Source organism: Nothobranchius furzeri, chromosome 5 (assembly GCF_043380555.1).
Source record: "Nothobranchius furzeri strain GRZ-AD chromosome 5, NfurGRZ-RIMD1, whole genome shotgun sequence".
Lineage (NCBI taxonomy): Eukaryota > Metazoa > Chordata > Actinopteri > Cyprinodontiformes > Nothobranchiidae > Nothobranchius > Nothobranchius furzeri.
Genome location: NC_091745.1, coordinates 45035313 through 45053706, shown reverse-complemented (window position 1 = coordinate 45053706; position 18394 = coordinate 45035313). Strand labels below are relative to the sequence as shown.

At 45.7% G+C, this 18394-nt stretch overlaps 1 protein-coding gene across 4 annotated transcripts in view; it reads right to left on the bottom strand.

The window, feature by feature from the left end:
• The window catches only part of adcy2a (adenylate cyclase 2a), a 90499-nt gene that overhangs the window by 13152 nt on the left and 58953 nt on the right, over positions 1 to 18394 (bottom strand). For all 4 annotated transcript variants that reach the window (XM_015949128.3, XM_015949129.3, XM_015949130.3 and 1 more), the window contains 3 exons: positions 17923 to 18042; positions 16290 to 16474; positions 14164 to 14248 (listed from right to left, as the gene is read on the bottom strand). In XM_015949128.3, the coding sequence (XP_015804614.2) occupies positions 14164 to 14248; positions 16290 to 16474; positions 17923 to 18042 (390 nt within the window). The remainder of the gene's footprint in view (positions 1 to 14163; positions 14249 to 16289; positions 16475 to 17922; positions 18043 to 18394) is intronic.

Sequence of the window (18394 nt, the reverse complement as noted above, 5' to 3'; positions counted from 1 at the left end):
TTTTGAAAGAATAAACTGCTTATTGATCATCGTTAATATCTTTAGTCGTCAGCTCTGGCCAGGCTGCCGACTCCTTTTAGATTAAATAATTTACAAGTGACCTTTTGTTGTTTGTTAACTTTTGAAGTGTTTGAGTTAAGTTTTACTGTGATTCTAAGCCACTAAGTGTTCGGGAAAGTTGAAAACTTTACACATCCAGGTCTCCTGTGGAATGCGAGGGGAGGGGAAGAGCCCCACACACACTCACAGCTCACTCCCCCCACCTACTCTGGGGAAACAAAGATCCATTCATCTCACACACACACACACACACACACACACACACACACACACACACACACACACACACACACACACACACACACACACTCACACACACCACACACACACCACTCCTTTTATTATATCACATGGTTATTATTCATTTATTTCATTGTTTATTCATTTGACACATTGTTTAACTAAATGTTATAAAATTCAGATTTTTGTGTCCAGTAGCTTTGTTGTGTCGAAGAGAAGTCTCTGCTCCAAGGATTCTACGAACTTCAAGAAAGACTGATAAGAGTTTTGGATTCAATTTTTCCCCGGTAGAACGGGGTGGTTCCCCGGAGATGTCTAAGAATATCTTAATTAATTAATAAATCAGTAAATATTCCCATATTTACAGAATTTATTGAAGAATCCAAAAGTAATTAATTAATTACTAATTACTCGCTCCTAATAACCCCAACATTAATTGGTGCCCCGTGTGAGGCAGATACACAGAGATTTCTATCCGGCACAAACAAATAAATCTTTAGTTTGGATTAAAAATAATCCGTTGTTCAGCCTTGAACCAGCAACAGAGTGGTGCTGATTTCGCTGAGCAGGAAGCTGCATCGAACTCTCACCAGTAACTCGGTGCTTCTTTAAAGGTGCAACGTGTAAATTAATTCTGGTTAACCTTTTAGGTTAAAATTCAGTTCCTCATTAAAGGTGCAGCCTGTAATAAATTCTGAATAACAATTTTAGGCTAAAATTAACTGCTAATTTAGCGACTTTAACTCACAGTGGCTATTATAACTAACTGAAACCTTCACTCAAAGACTGATAACACCCTGTTTGCTAATATTCTGAAAGGAATTACTAGCACATTTAACACTGCAAGTGTCGTAAGACGTTGATACGGCAACGCACCAGCTTTGCTAAAATACTGAAAGGAATAGTATTTTAGGCGTTAGTCACGGCATTCCGTGCAATCTTAAAACGCTAAAACCTGTGCGCACAAAGGTTAATTTAGTGTTTTTCTGCTACAAAGCTAGCAGTTGCTGCCAAAAGGTGCAGCTTTGAGCCATCTGCAGAAGCTCTACTAGGCTATTTTTGGTTCGGTTGTTAAAATGGAGGGACAGAGTAGTGAACTGACCAACTCCCAGCAACCAGGTGGCGCTGCGGCCCACAAATGTGAACCTGGCCTACTTTCTGGACAATTTTTGTCCAAACTGGTCGCGGTTGCTCGAGAACCCGACTACCCTTCTAGGGATTTCACTGAAGAACAGCGTAGCGACGAGCTAGAAGCTGTAATTGATCAAATAGAAAACCTGGATGGTACAAAACCAATCCAGATTCACTTAGCTAAGTTAGCCCTGATCCTCTATCAGAGAGGACTCCAACATGATCGAGAGATCATGAACCTCCAGAGTATGCTAGCTGAAAAACAGCGAAATGGAAGGCTGACAGAGGATGACGACACCAGCACCGATTCTGGGGAAGATGGGGAGAAGACCCCGCCCCCTTCTGCTGATGACAACAGACAGTGGGAAGGGGGGGAACACCGTGACTCTGAGGCTGAGCCAGAGTGCTCTCCTACACCAGTACGAAAGCAAGCCGACAAAGCCAACCAGGGTCCACCCAGGACGATCGCCAAAGAGCAATTGGTTTCCTCCACCCGAGGAAGCGAGGGACAATCGTCCCGCCGTAAAGGTAGGCCTCCTCCTGATACATCTCCGTACGATAATATACAGTATGTGGTTTTGGACTCTCTGGACGGACGCACGCCGCAGGGGAGAGATGAAGCTTATGTGTCCCAACCTTCGGCCCCGTTCCCTACACACAATATAGGGCATTCAGGACCACCTAGGGGCCGAGGGCAGTTCGCCCTCGAACCCCAGGTTGGACCACCACCCTCATCTTCACGGCCTTCTCAATCAGTGGGAAGTCGACCAGCTGAGCGGCACCTCTATTTAGACCGCTCCCCCAGTCCACGAAGGGTGCAAGGTGCCGGCTGGGGTTATGCACCCCAACCTGCACCTCAACCATCCACCCATCCTAGCTACTCCGGTACTCGGCATGCTGATAAACAGCTGCAGGACAAAGCATCATACGCCAGTCCGTACCTGGACAAAGTGTATTACGCAGAAGCCCCAGTTGAAAGACGCAGGCTGCACTACGCAGACGTGCCCTGGGAGGATGACCTCCCAAGACACCCACGTGACGTGCCAGCAGCCCGCCACAGCATGCCGGACCCCGATTTGGGCCCCAGGAGTCAACATTGGGAGCCCAGAGCACACCAGCGATATCCAGCGCCCTCTGAGACAGACCGTGGGTCAGAGTCAGAGGATGACGCGCCGTACCGTGAGTCAGGGCTCCGTGTACGTCAAATGGAATCGCTAGCTAAAGACATAGAACGCTTTGATCCTAACACCAATGAATCCAACGTCGACGATTATCTCAGGGAGATAGAACATTGTCTGCTTGATCTTCCAGCACCCTCTTCAAGGGAAAAGCTCAAGCTTATTTGGAAAACCACATCTAGAACGGTGCACGGTTTCATGGAAACTCTACCACCTGACATTCGAGATCGGTACTCCTCGCTCTGCCGAGCGTTGAGAGATGCATACGCCACGTATGCAGACTCTGCGTCTGCTACAATGGGGGCCTTCTCCATCAAACACGGGAGGAACGAACCCCCCAGAGAGTATTATCGCCGACTCAAAAGTGCTTATTTCCAAGGTCGAAACGGCCCTGGGCTCGAGGAAGACCCTGCCTTCAGTTCCCTGTTCATTCACAACCTGCACGAGTGTGTTCGCTCCGAAGTCTCAATGTATTGTCGGATGACAAACCTAACAATGCAGGGGATTAGGAGATACGCTCAACAGGCTTGGGAAGCCGGCGGAAAGCCCCAAAAGCCTGACGCACATCACCGCGTCATGCACCTAGCTCCCGACACCGAGCCGCGTTTGGAGCTCGAAGGCACAGAAGCTCCACCCACTAAGCCAAAATCTGCTAAACCTAGACCTGCTAAACCGCAAAAGCAGTCCCAATCTCCTCAACAGGGGAAGGGGGGTGCTGATTGGCCGCCTAGGTCTGGACAATCAGACAGGAAGTGGCCCAACCAAAACCAACGGCAGGCAGGTCGGAACAGTGGAAGGTTTAAGGAGCGCCGCCCACAGGTAGGTCCTGAACGCGAGTCCGCAGGTGAGTACTTGACCAAAGCCGACCTCCAGGAGATGTTTCAGCAGTTCCTAGCTAAACAGAAGGAACAGCTGAGATCTGCAGATGAGACCCCTGCACCAAAGTCTTCTTCTAAGAAGCCAGACCCAGACTCAACGTCCGCATGACTAGGCGTGGCTCAACCCCCTAGCGTGGCCAGGACCTACCTGATCAGCTGGGGGAACACTACGGGTAGATCACAGGAGTCTCCTGAAATCTACCCCCATAGAAACCTGATACTAAATTTCTGAAGTTCCTTGGTGACTTAACAAACCATGATCATGCTCGCCGTTTGTACTGTAGCACCAACATAGGTGGATGCATACAGGTTGATGCTCTGCTGGATACCGGCTCAGAAATCACCCTGATGTGCTCCACACTGTTCCGTCGCGTGTCTGACACCATGTGATCGCTCGGGAAACCAGTCCAGGTAGAACCCTGTGACCTGAAAATCACCAGCTACACCCAGACCCGGGAGTGTATCACTCAACGGGCGTGGCTGGACATCACCTTCCAAGACATGACTCTGGTTTACCCGTTTTATGTCTGCCAGCTAGACACTGAACCACTTCTCATTGGTCAGGACCTGCTTGAACGTCTAGCTCCCCTCATCGACTGCCAGAAGGGTCAACTGTGGGCCCAGGTGGACACACCTAAGCCCTGGAACCCAGATAGCAACCGACCATCCTCCATTCTTGAAGTCAGCATAAGTGAGCAGCAAAACCCTTGTTCCAAGGTCATGACCCTCCCTACGGCTCCCACGAAACCGCTCCTGGAACTCCGCTTGCACACATTCATCTTTTCTCTGCTCGCTGAAGAACGTCAGCCTGCAGCCATATGCACCACACATAGTTGGTGGTCTCACCATCAACTGCACCCACATGTCAGATGCTCGCCTTGCTCTTTGGTTGGAAAAGTCAGCCATCAGCCAGCAGACGTTTGAACACCTGCGTCAGAAGGACCCCCTGCTGGTCAGCGTGACACGTAGCCACCGGCTCTTGTCAGCTACTTGGCCGCAGAGGCTCCTGAAAGCGCCAGAGGTCTGCTCTCTGACTATCCAGCTTGGAGCAAGACAGCTCACACATACATTCAGCATCATACCACAGCTTGATCCACCTGCACTCATTGGAGAAGATCTGCTGGTTCGACTAGGTGCCCAGCTGGACACTTGCAATCAAGTCCTTTGGGCCCGAGCCACACCATCCTCTGAGCCTTGCTCAGAAGGCCCTGAACACTTGCTGTCTGGACAGACCATTCCACAGGCCTGCCGTGCAGTGGTTGAGGCCAGCACGGTTCTGCCCCCACTGGTCAAAGGAGTGCCTGTTCGTCTGACTCTGATGAAGCATCAGAAGCTGCCAGGCACACAGGCCTTCTTCCAGCCATCACCACACTTCTTGGAGCTCAACTTAGCCGTCTGTGGCACGCCACTCTTGGAGCTGAACAATCGTTCTGCCTACTTGTTGGTCGAAAATCCGACCTGGAGTCCTATCCACATGCCGGCAGGAAAGCCCTTGGGCATGCTGATAGATAGCTAATTCCATGACTTCGAACTTTCAGTCCCCGTGATCGGACAACTTCCGTTGTTTTTGAACGACAGACAGATTGGTGCAGACACATTCAGTAATTTCCCCTCACAAATGATTACCATCAAGCGGCATGAAGCCCTTCCTGAGGAACCCATTTGCAGTGCAACCTTAGATACTGACGGCGGTCAGTGTCTAACGGTTTTTGCAATAAATACTCAACCCTCTGAGTCACCGGTTGAAAGCCCGGAACACCAGAGACCCTCTTCCTCTGAACCTTATGCCGGCTTCGAGGCCGAAGTCAGCCAGCAGCTTGACAAAGCGGATGCGCTGGAGTCAGAGGAGCAGAGAGCAGCGCTTAGAAGCCTGTTCTATGAGTTTCAGTCCATCTTATCCAGGGACTCCCTGGACTGTGGACTCACAAACCTGCACACGGTTCGCATTCCGACGAACCCGAATGCCTCTCCTACTTTTGTACGTCAGTACAAGATTCCCCTCGCTGCTTATGAGTCGATCCAGGAGATCCTCGATCAGCTGAAGGAGAAAAACATCATCAGAGAGTGTAACTCCACTTACAACTCTCCCATCTGGCCGGTTCTGAAACCGACTGGGAAATGGCGTCTCACCATAGACTATCGTGCACTGAACAGACAAGTGCCTCTCTCCAGGTGGCCTATGATCCATTTAGATCAGGAGCTAGCCAGAGTCAGAGATGCTCGTTTCTTCTCTACGGTTGACGTAGCCAACGGCTTCTGGACCATGAAGGTTGAGCCGGTGGACCAGTATAAACTGGCTTTCTCCTTTGGAAATCGCCAATATACTTGGAACCGCTGCCCCTTTGGCTACTCTAACTCACCTGCCGAGTTCAACATCTTCCTACACAAAGCCATGTTAGATGCTGCTTCCAGAGGGAACCTCATATATGTTGATGACATCTTGATGAGGAGTCGAACCTTCGAGGAGCACCTGGCCGAACTCCGTCACGTGCTGCAACAGCTCGCTGACGCCGGAGCTAAATTGGCGATTCTCAAGGGACAGTGGTGTCGAACCAAAGTGGAGTATGTTGGACTTCTGGTTGGCCCTAATGGAGTCGAGCCCCAAGCGGGACGCATTAGAGCCATTCAGGACATCAAAGCCCCAGCTAATCTGACTGAACTCAGGAGCTTCCTCGGAGTCTGCAACTACTCCAGACAGTTCATTGAGGAGTACGCTGAAACAGCGAGGCCCCTCACTGAGCTGCTTCGGAACGACACACCTTTCGTGTGGGACAGAACCCAAGAACTCTCCTTCCAGTTCCTAAAACAGAAGTTGGCGTCCGCACCCTGTCTGGCTTACCCAGACAAGGAAAAAGAGTTCTACATAGAGGCTTCTTTCTCCTCTCACTGCCTGAGTGCTGCTTTGAAGCAGAAACACGATCAGGACATGAGAGTTGTGGCATACGCCAGCAAGCCTCTGAGCAAGGTGGAACTCCAGTGCTCAGACTGCGAGAGAGCTCTCCTCTCTACAGTCTGGGCCGTCGAACACTTTCGTAGTTACATCGGTGGACAGAAAGTGATCATTGAAACGTGTCATCAGCCTGTCACCTTCCTAAACAGCCAGCGACTGCGCGAAGGAAGAGTGTCAAACAGCCGCATTGCGACGTGGATGATGGTGCTCCAAGGATACAACATTGAGGTCAAGTATGGTCATAACACCAAGCTAGCGCTAGGACAAGGGCTAGCAGGCTGCCAGCACTGTGACTCTGACTCCATCAGGGGCCCCCTGGACACACCTGCCGCAGTCTACCCAACCACATCCAATCATCGCTACTTTGATGAGAATGTTTGCCAAGGGCTTCCGAAAGTTTACACTGACGGATGCGCCTACCTTCACGAAGGCCAGCTCCGTGCTGGGGTTGGAGTCGTTTGGGTGGACTGTGACACTAAGCAACCAAATCACTACCGGTTGGGCCAGACGTCTAGTCAGTACGCCGAAATTGCTGCAGTGTTGATAACCCTCCAGCAGGCGGCAGCCTTGGACATCACACAAATCGTCCTTTGCTCAGATTCAAACTTCGCTAGACACAGCTTCATTTCTCACTTCCCCATGTGGAAGGAGAACCACATGAAAAACGCCAGGAACAGAGACGTGAAACACTCGGAGTTATTCCTAGCGTGTGATCTGCTCACCACTGAGAAAGGCATAATGGTCTACTGGAAAAAGGTCAAAGGTCACTCCAGGACCCTAGGTCCGGAGAAAGATGGTAACGACGAAGCTGACCGCCTTGCTAAGCTTGGTGCTGACCAGGGAACCTGTTGGGAATTCAAAGACGAGTGGCTTCCACCCATGGCCGTTCACGAGGTCTGCGCGATAACTCGTCGCCATGCTAAACAGGCAGACGAACCTTGGACCGTTGAGGTACCCGTGTTTCTAGGCAGACAACCACAGGACGCGGACCTAGTCACCATGCAGGAACAAGATCCTGACCTGAAGCTCATCCACGAGCTTCTCCAAAAGAGCCCGATGCCTGAACAACCGTCACCACCTACTGGCGCAAGCCGAGATTTGTTAACCCTGCATTGTCAACTCGCGCACCTGAAACTACAAAACGATTTGTTAGTTTACATGCGTGACGATCACAGCCCGCCGCGCTGGGTTGTTCCACTCGACCACAGAGGAGTGATGCTTGCCTACGCCCACGACATAGGGAGGTCACCGCGGAGCAAAAGCTACCCTTGCGTCACTGACAGAAGTAGCCTATTGGCCGTCGATGTCCAAGGACGTACACAGCTACGTCCAAGGCTGCCTCATCTGTGCCCAGTTTCAACCCTCCCAGCCGCTTGCTAGAGCACCACTGCAACGCAGGGGAATAACCTTCCCTTGGTCCCACCTGCAGATCGACTGGGTTGGACCGGTTCCCAAATCGGCAAGAGGAAACAAATATATGCTAACTGTAACTTGCAGTTTCACAAAGTGGGTTGAGTGCCTTCCAGCGCCAAACGATACAGCCGTCACAACCGCTGTACTGCTGATTAACCACGTTTTCAGTCGATGGGGACTTCCACTCTGCATTGACTCTGACCGGGGAACTCATTTCACATCCAGTGTAATGACGTCCCTGTTTGAACTTCTGGGAGTGGAAGTGAGATTCCACCTCCCCTATCACCCACAGTCATCCGGACAGGTCGAACGGATGAACCGCACGGTCGTCTCCATGCTCAGAAAGTACGTCTGCTCCACTGGGAATGACTGGGACGTCAAGCTCCCTCTGGTCCTGATGGCCATACGGTCCACTCCCCAGCGATCCACGGGGGTTACGCCCTTTGAGATGATGACCGGCAGACTGATGACTCTACCACTGCACCTCCTGTATCACCCAGAGGATGTCAGTGTTGCCACTGCCTATACCGCTCATCAGTATGTGGCAGACTTGAAAACACACCTCAGAGCTACGTTCGCGCACGCTCAGAAGAAACTGGAGACCAACGTAGAAGGCGCTAAAGCCTACTACGACCAAAAGACAACCAGCCGCGAATACGAGGTGGGTGACAAAGTATTCTACTTCCGGTTCGCCCAACCAGCAGGCAAAGCTAAGAAGTTCCTGCCCTGCTGGTCAGGACCATTTGAGATCGTGGCAAAACTCTCTCCAGTTGCATACAGGTTACGCATCACCAAAGCGAGACAGGAGCCTGTCTACAAATGGGTGCATGCAAACCAAATCAAACCCTACGTCAAACCGTCCCCGCGGGTACAGAGAACAGACTCCCCGCAGGAGGTAGACGTAGTCTCTACATAGTTCTATGCATGGAAATGGAAAGGGGGGAAAGTGCACGTTTAACCCACTAACATGTACTAACCGACAAAGAACCAGGCCCCCCCGCCGTCCCTTTCACTAACCAAGAGAAACTCCTCCTAGACCTCTAACAGGATGTACCTACTAAAACCTTACAGGGTACTCTTGTTACTGTCAACCTACACTCTGCTCTGATGAATGAATCTCTACGTGCAATCAAGACTTTGTCTGAAAACATACATCAGGATAATGTGTACACACGAGTGGTGAGAGATTTGATGCAGGACCTGCTCAGGGAAGTAAGTTCCACGCTAGACAGCTTGGTTGAAAGTTGTATTTTCCCGTACTTACCCCTCTACTGTGCACCTTTCACAAATCCACCTAGCGTACAGCCTAGGCAGTGCAATTCCCATTCACGTTGATGCAGAAAATTAGAACTCGGTTTCCTGTTAAATGTCCCCATAATTGAGACACCTCACATCTATAGGCTTAAGTCTATGCTAAACGTTGGTATTTGAAAGGACGGTAGGCATTTCCACTTTGAACTAGAAACCTGGCACGCCATCATCTCAACCTCGAACAGCATGACTCAGAGATTGAGATCATGGACGCTTTCCAGGGTTATAACTTTGCCTTCAACTTAGAAATTGACCAACAATTACTGATTGAAGGAACCAAACTTGTAAGTTCACACAAAACCCGCGTGAACTTACTTTGACGCCCAAGACGCTACATAGACACAGATTATACCACCTTAATCTGCACATTGGTCGCCCTGGGGATGGGATGGCTCATCACGGCCGTGGTAGCTTATTCCGCCTACAGGCGTGTTAAGAAACTCCAAGATAAGATGCACTTGCTCACCTACGGTGTGCCTCGTAACTGCGTTCAGGGAGACTCCAAGCGTGAATGTACCACACCTGTCTAAAGGGGGTGAGCAACATTTTCTTTATTCTGTAACCCTAAGAGTAGTTCTCATTTTAGTCTACCTCACATATTTATCTGAGGGTTGCAGTATGTCACATTCTTTATAAGCTACACACTGAATGTATGACCTAAGAATGTATTTTATGAGACCTCAAGGTTGCTATGAATTTTCTTGGATGTTATATGTTTTTTTTGGGGGTTTTCTGTATTTTTGTTTCGTACTTGGTCACATATTAACTAGTGGTTATTTGCCGGCCCAGCTCAGTCTGTCAATGACTCTGTCTGACGCACCAGCACATTGTAGTACCTCTTAGTTTTATGGTCCTTGTTTTAGCCCAAAGACTGTCCTGATCCACCCTTTGGACCAAAAAAGGGGGGAATCTTGGGACCACATAGGTCAATGCGCGTTTGCGAACTATGGACCTCGTACATCACCGCGTGCTCCATAAACTGAACTGTATGGCCGGCGGTGAGATGCCTTTGTGTCCCCTCGTGGAGTTAACCGCCCACCGACCTTCCTCCTTCTACACTACTACCTCTCGCATGGACAACATCATCATTGCGTACCACCTGCGTGAGTGGCTTCTTCTCGTTATGCGCGTTGGGGAATATCCCGTTTCCTATCCTCTTTGTGCCTGACCAGGATCAAAGACCAAAGGCGCCAGGATCCAAGACAAAGACCAAAGACAAAGGCGTCCAAGGAGACCAACGTCCTAAGGGACAAGCCCACCTGTGCTTCCGACAATCAAGTCGACCGACAACCGTCGACCTACGTTCATGAGGGACAAACCCATCTGTGCTTCCGACGATCGAGCTTTGGGCGCGATCCCCGAAACCAAAAGGGGGAATGTTGAGGGTCTGACCTCATGAGGAAATTACTATGCAGTGATTTTCTCCAAAATGACTGTGCTTAAATTGCTCTGAAAAGCAAATAATCACATCAGCGCCAAGAAACTTCATTTCCCATGATGCTTTGCACACGGAAGCATTGGGATGACGTCACCCCCTAATACCAGAAACACGTTCTGCGGGAGGCGGGAGCTTGGACAGCTTTCCCGCGACTTCAAAGACTATAAATCATGAACGGAACAAAGAAAACTCCATTCTTTTGCCCAGGATACCTGGCGGTAAGGACACGCTTGTCGAATGCTCCGACTCCCTTGAGCACGCGGAAGCTCTATGTGCCCAAGTTGAGCCCACGGAACTGCTGGAAACTAAACTGCAAGCCCATCAGATCTGCTTGTTTCTGCTCCCCTCCAGCTGATGTTTGAGGACACAGAACTGCGGAGGAAAGCAGCAACTCCATCAAGCATGCTGTAAGTTATAACTCAGCACAGAAAGAAACCTTGCTGTCTCTGTCCAGCCCGTGGAGAAACACTCGTGGAGGTAAACAACGGAGAAAGCATCAAACCGACGGACGACGCCAAACTGCGGAGAAACACGGAGAACCGTCAAATCAAAGAGGGAGGGACGCCTCGCTCTTCTGGTGATCAGAAACTCATCTCTTTCTCTCTCTCCTTCTTCTTCCGTTTCCTCTATAGTCCAGAATAAGCAATAAAACCGCGCAATTGCTTCAAATTACCAGACGAGTTTCTCTTTTCGTTCCCAAACACGTCCGTCGGGCCATTTTGAAAGAATAAACTGCTTATTGATCATCGTTAATATCTTTAGTCGTCAGCTCTGGCCAGGCTGCCGACTCCTTTTAGATTAAATAATTTACAAGTGACCTTTTGTTGTTTGTTAACTTTTAAAGTGTTTGAGTTAAGTTTTACTGTGATTCTAAGCCACTAAGTGTTCGGGAAAGTTGAAAACTTTACACATCCAGGTCTCCTGTGGAATGCGAGGGGAGGGGAAGAGCCCCACACACACTCAAAGCTCACTCCCCCCACCTACTCTGGGGAAACAAAGACCCATTCATCTCACACACACACACACACACACTCACACACACCACACACACACCACTCCTTTTATTATATCACATGGTTATTATTCATTTATTTCATTGTTTATTCATTTGACACATTGTTTAATTAAATGTTATAAAATTCAGATTTCTGTGTCCAGTAGCTTTGTTGTGTCGAAGAGAAGTCTCTGCTCCAAGGATTCTACGAACTTCAAGAAAGACTGATAAGAGTTTTGGATTCAATTTTTCCCCGGTAGAACGGGGTGGTGCCCCGGAGATGTCTAAGAATATCTTAATTAATTAATAAATCAGTAAATATTCCCATATTTACAGAATTTATTGAAGAATCCAAAAGTAATTAATTAATTACTAATTACTCGCTCCTAATAACCCCAACATAGTGATCATCTTGTTTCTTATTTATTTTTGTCCTGATTGTGCCCTGAGCAATTTTATGACTGAATAAAAACAAATAAAATCAACATAAATAGAAAAATCATCCTAAATAATCGTGATCTCAATTTCAGTCACCATAATCGTGATTATTATTTTTGCCATAATCGAGCAGCCCTACTATCAAATCAATCTTAATCCATCCAATGCCAGTGTGCAGAGCTACGATCCCCGTAGTCATGCTCCTCACCTTGGCTCAACATAGCGAGCAGTGAGGAGGGGTGAAGCGAGTAACAAGACCCAAACGTAGAAGTGCTAGCGATGGGTGACGTCTAACATGCAATTAATCTAGGAGCGCTGGCACGAACCTCAAAGGGAAACGAGGATGTTGCAATGTTCTAGAAAGTAAAAGGAACAGGTTTACTATTTGGATGTTGCAGATGGTGTAGAGGAGCGTGGGAGCTCTGGAATCGCCCTGCGTGAGTGACAAGCTGTGGCGATGAAACGGGTTGAGCTGTGGTCGTCCGAACTGAACTGGATCTGCGGTAACGACCAGGGAGCCACTAGACGGGGTGAGCACGGAAGCTCTGGGTGCAACGGTGTGCTGAATGGAGCCACTGCACTGGAAACGTAAAAATAAGGCTGAAGTAAAACGCGCTACCAAGTGAGGCGCTGTAGGATCTGATACAAGTGGAAAACGCCTAGACCACTGAGAGAGCTTAGAAACTATGATGACTGAGCATGGACTGTTGTGAAGGACTTCCTGAAATAGGGTGTGCGTGATGACATGGAGAGGCAGAAACTGGTGTGGGGAATGCTGGGAAGTGGAGCTCAGGTAATGTCTGGTGCAAAGTGGATGGCTGGAGGACTGGAATCATGACACCTGTGTGATGAGAGTTATCGGTGATCAAGCTGGCCACGAAGTCGTCTCAACCAGGCGAGTTGTTTTGACTTTTGGGTTATCAAAGGTCATAGCCCCTTTGAGTCTGCACGGCTTGTCAAGCAATACCCACGTGGTACTTCTGCTGGAAGCTGGTGGGTCGTTTTACGTCTGATGAAGTTGTTGCAGGTTAAGACAAATAATGGTTGTTTTTGGTTCTGAACGTGGTGATCTGCTCAATCTCACAATAGATGCTCATTAGATGCGAATAGAGGAAGTGTCTCCTTCCTTTAAGGGTCCATGTTGGACCAATCAGAGGCCAGGGAATGTAGGAGGTGTTACCAAAGTCCCTTGACATCACATTCATCCTTAAAGACCCATTGAAAGAATATTTTAATCATTGTGGGATCTTCTGCCTTTGCATTGGTCTGGCTGAGTGCAGCCTGCAAATTCACCAAACGGCTGCACCTGTAGGTGCACTGGTGCAGCATAAAAGCCAGCTTGTTGACACTTGGAGGAGATGAGACTGATTAGAGCACCTTTGGAAGCGCCTGCCTCTGTGACATTCGGTGAAGCCTTTTGGAGGCCAAATGCAATAAATAGCCTCTCTGTTGTCCCTATTTCAGCATGGAGAATTCAGCCAGAGGAGAATGTCGCTTCAGACAGAGTCTTACTTGCTGATATTTAACAGTCTCACATCAGCAATGTGACTCTTTTGAGTCACTTTGAGCAAACTAACTGTTTCCGATCATCCATCTATTTCCTATCATAAACTAATGCAGGAGATGGGTGGAGACAACTTTAATGTTCAGCGTGAAAAACTCACCTTTTCAAAAATAATGAGTAAAAATGGTTTGTCAGTAAAGGACCTATTTTAATCTGAAAGCCATATTTTTAGAATCTTTCTGAAAAGATCAGTACAATGCTTGAATAATATTGAAATTATTTGTAATTGAATTGAATTGAATTGAAATATAATCATACATTTCTTTTGTCTTGCCTTTGAAAGCCGAATGTATCTTATTTTTTCATGTACTTTTTGATTTTCATGATTTTTTTTAAATTGTCTTTTATGCTGCGATGCTGAGGTTTCAGTTTTAACTGACCTTATACTTTTGCAAGCCTGAACATGTGCACTTTAAAATACTGTATTAGAGTTTATATAATGACCAAGACCAAGAGAACTACAAAGCAATAAAAATAAAATAAACACAAACCTTCAATCAGACAGATGTGGAAAAAATACACTGAATCAACAAGAACACAAAATGCAAATAATAAAGTGAAAACTCACCTGTCTGGCAAGCACAAGCAGAGTGATGAAGAAGATAAAAAGCGAGATGGAGCCCATGGTTTTTAGGTCCTTGAGAACCCCTGGTCTTCAGGGACAGAAAGAAGAAAGACTGTCTCTAAGAAAATGACAAACATCAGGACTGATGAACAGATAAACAAAAAACAAGTGAAAATTAAAAGAGGGAGAGACAACACTAAGACTATTTCATTACAAATTCAGATTACAATCAGTTCTGGCACACGTCTCATGAGTGGTTAGCCGACGCTTTAATTTCAAGCTGCCAATCAATTACAACTGTCATTTTTGCTTTGCTGTGACAGCTTGTTTACTGTTTGCATTTCACTGTTGGAGCTTATCCAGTCAAGACACGTTCACTGAAAACATCGCCCAACGAGCAACGAAAATAATGTTTATGATTTATAAAGTTTCAGGATTACAAACAGAATGTCGTATATTACCTTTGAATGAGACGCCTCATTAATCACAATCCAACAACGCTGTTCTAAACATGCTTGTGCTACATTGTATATAGAAATGCTTTTCCTTAGCAATGCAGAGGCTCTCAAAGCACAGATGCAACAATGCTGTCATTTATCAGCAAGAATCAGAAAGAAGCCTGGTGTGTTTAGTAGATTTGATGGCATTATAGGAATAGAACAGACTGAGGACTGAAACTGAAATAATAAGGACATGACCTTGAAGATAAAGTAATTTAAAAGATTTTTAGGGAGAAATGAGAGCTGCCTCACTTTAAATCTAACTTGTCTACTTGCAAATAGTTAAAATGTAAATAGAAAAGCTAAAAAATGAAATGTGTATATTTACATACTCATTTTACCAGTCATTACTCTTGAGGGACTTTTTGGGTTTCACACAGACGTCAGTGTTACAAGTAAAAATAGCCCAAGGAATGCTTCGCATGCAACCAATTATGGTTTGCTAAAGAGATGCAAAACAAGAAGCTGAGGAGTGCTTTATTCAGATTAGATGATTAAGGATGAAAGTTCTCTCTCTAGTGTTTGCAATGTATTAAACATGTCTTCACTGTTTCCCATTGAGCTACACAACAAAATTATAATCGATCCTTACATTTGATTTGAGCATCTCAGCTCCACTGAACAGGAAGTTAAAAGCAAAACAGCAATTAAACCAAAAAAGTTTGCTTAGATGACAAATGGTTTGTAATATTTCACCAAGCAATTCCATTACTGGTCAAATGTTCGGCAGTGCTTCCCATTAATGTTATATTAGTTACATGCATACATGTGTATGTGTGTTTAAATGTCATTTAATTATACCTTTTTACAGCTCGCAAAGAACTGTAGGATGCTGTAGCAAAGCAATTTCCCCTTGGAGATTAAAAAATGTATCAGAATGTGAAAGGCCCTTTTTTCCAACACACAATTCTGAGTCGTTAATGTGTCCATGAATGATTTTGGAATTACAGCCAACTAGCCAGTGAGCCAACTCGGTCGGACAGCTTTGCATTCGGTCTTATTAAACCTCTACTAAACCGCTCTGCTTCACTCTACCTTCAACAGGCTCCCAAAGCTGTTCATTATTAAAGCCTGGATAAACTGACTTTACTTTTCCTTACAAGGTCTGTAAAGTGTTGAAAGATTCCAGACTAAAACACGTTCTAACTGGTTCCATTAAGATTTTCTCACTGTGTTGCTGAAGCAGCCAGTTTCCTGGTTTGTTGTCAGAGAAAGTCATGTTGTGACAGAAAAGTCTGACGTGAATTTAATGAGTTGGACTACATGATTGTAGTAAGTGGGGATCATGTTCTTTTGAACTAATTCTTATGCAATCACTGCTTGACAACCACCCAGCTGGAGTACTTAAGTTAAACATCCCGCCAAGACTTGGAAGGGCTTCTGTAGAGCATCGTGTTCTGTGCCTGAGCCCGGTGACGCTTTGGTCCCAACAGCTCCAGTCTGTGTGTTTAATACAATTAGATCAAGACCAGGTTGATCCTTTATTTGTACTGAACAATAAAATATGAAGTAATTAGGAGAACACAGCTGATTTATATTTGTAGCATCTCGTGCTTTAATGAGGTAAAGATGTTCAATAAGCCGATGTCTTAATTAAAGTTTGTGGAGACTTCAATGTGTTTCACCAACCTGTCCAGGCTCTCAGTCAGATAGAGAGATCTGCTGTAGTCATCCAGCAGAGAGGCATGTGTTTGTAGGATAATGATATTATAGCCCACCACCGCCGTCAGCATTATGATCATCTTCAGTTCGCAGTTTATCCTCAGGAACACAGAGCAAGAGATCAGGCCCAGGATACAGCTGTAAATTAAATACTGGAAAAGAGAACCCATAAACAAAGCAGCAAAATTACCCCCTATAGGGTGTGAGGATATTATATATACATGGCTAAAGTACATAAATGTTATGTGCCACAGATACCCAGCTTGACACTTCCTGACTTTTTAGCCAGCTAATTCATTTCCCGGTCACAGGAACGTTTTTGTTTCTATGGCATTTTTTGCTATTGCTGCTGGAACTGCCAAGGATAACAATCACCAACATACTTGGGATAATCTAAGCCACATTTAAGATAACACAATCAAATTAAGGCTAAGGTTTTTAATTGTTGTTTATGCACCTACGTTCATAACTATGATGGTCAGTTTGCTCCTGCTATAGGTAGATACGTGCCAGCTCTTTCCTTCAGTGGCAGACCAAAACATCCAAGATCTAAAATGTTACCATGGGTCATTTATCCCCTCTGCAGTAATAGTGTATTATTCCACAGTTTAACTGGTACTGGCATTATCCTGTTACACAATAACATCAGTACATTACTCAGTATGTGTTCAATACTGCAATAACTGATGTACAAATGTTTGTCTTTGTCCCATATGCTGCATAGTTCTGGGAACCAAAGTTTCTTTTTCATTTGTTTTTTGTGGTTGAAGGTTACTATAATAGCGTATTGTCTCTGTGTGTTTACCAGTAATCGTGTTAATATTTTTCTTCTTCCTTTTCTCTAAGTGTATGTGCTGCTGTAATGAGTGAATTATCCCACTGTGGGAACAATACAGTCTATTATATTATATTATGATATGATATGATATGATATGATAAATTATTATATATTATGATATGATATATTATGATATATGATATATTATGATATGATATGATATTATATATTATGATAATTATATATTATGATATGATATGATATGATATATTATGATATATGATATATTATGATATGATATGATATGATATATTATGATATATGATATATTATGATATGATATGATATGAGATATGATATGATATGATATGACTCTGTTCTGTTCTGTTCTATTTACTGAGGAAGCAATGCTAACAAATTGAGCAGAAAGTTATCATTTCAGAAGCTAAAAGGCTCATGATGTTAATCTAAAGCTCTGATAAAATTATTAGTTTTGCTCTTACACGGCGCTAACTTTGGCTAGAAACCAGCTAGCATTTATCATCATTTAGTATTCCAAAGCAGAAGCTTGTTTACTCACCTTCATAATGAATGTAAGTTGACACATACTATTTAAAACCTTTGTCTTTATTTGGATGTGCATGTGGCCTGGATAATCCTGTTGATGGTTATCCAAGGCAGGTCTTGCAACAATCACTTTAAAAAGGCAATAGAGGACACAAACATTACTAAAACCAGGAAGTGGCTAAAAAGTCCGGAAGCATAAACATGGGGGTTTGTGGCATAAACTCTATTACTGTGACAGCATTAGACTACACTTACAGGAAGGTAGAAGTTGTTTTTGCCTGTGAAGGTGATTTGTTGCCCGTTAGGGTAGAGAAGTGTTTCATTGGATGAATTGTAAAAAGAAACTGAAGGTGAAACGGTGTCTTCCAAAAAGAACTAGAGAAAAACACAAACATTAACAGATTCTGATTCAACAAGTGCAGCAAAACCCTCAGATTTTCTGTGTGTTTTGTGCATCAATTCATGAAAAGATGAAGTTGTCGCCATTGAAGTTGCTTGAGGAAAACAGAATCTTGTTAAATTAGCAGTCAATAGTGACAACCATTCAATAATGCACATTAAAGTGAACCTGCAGGATAAGATGGGGATTGGCTGCCCCCACTGAGCAAAACCAAGCTAATTTGGTTCATCCGCCCTGAGCAACTGACCCACGTCAGACACAAAACACGATTATAATCTCTGCAATCGATTTGTGTGAAGGTCTAAACCGGGGTCCTGACACTGTGCT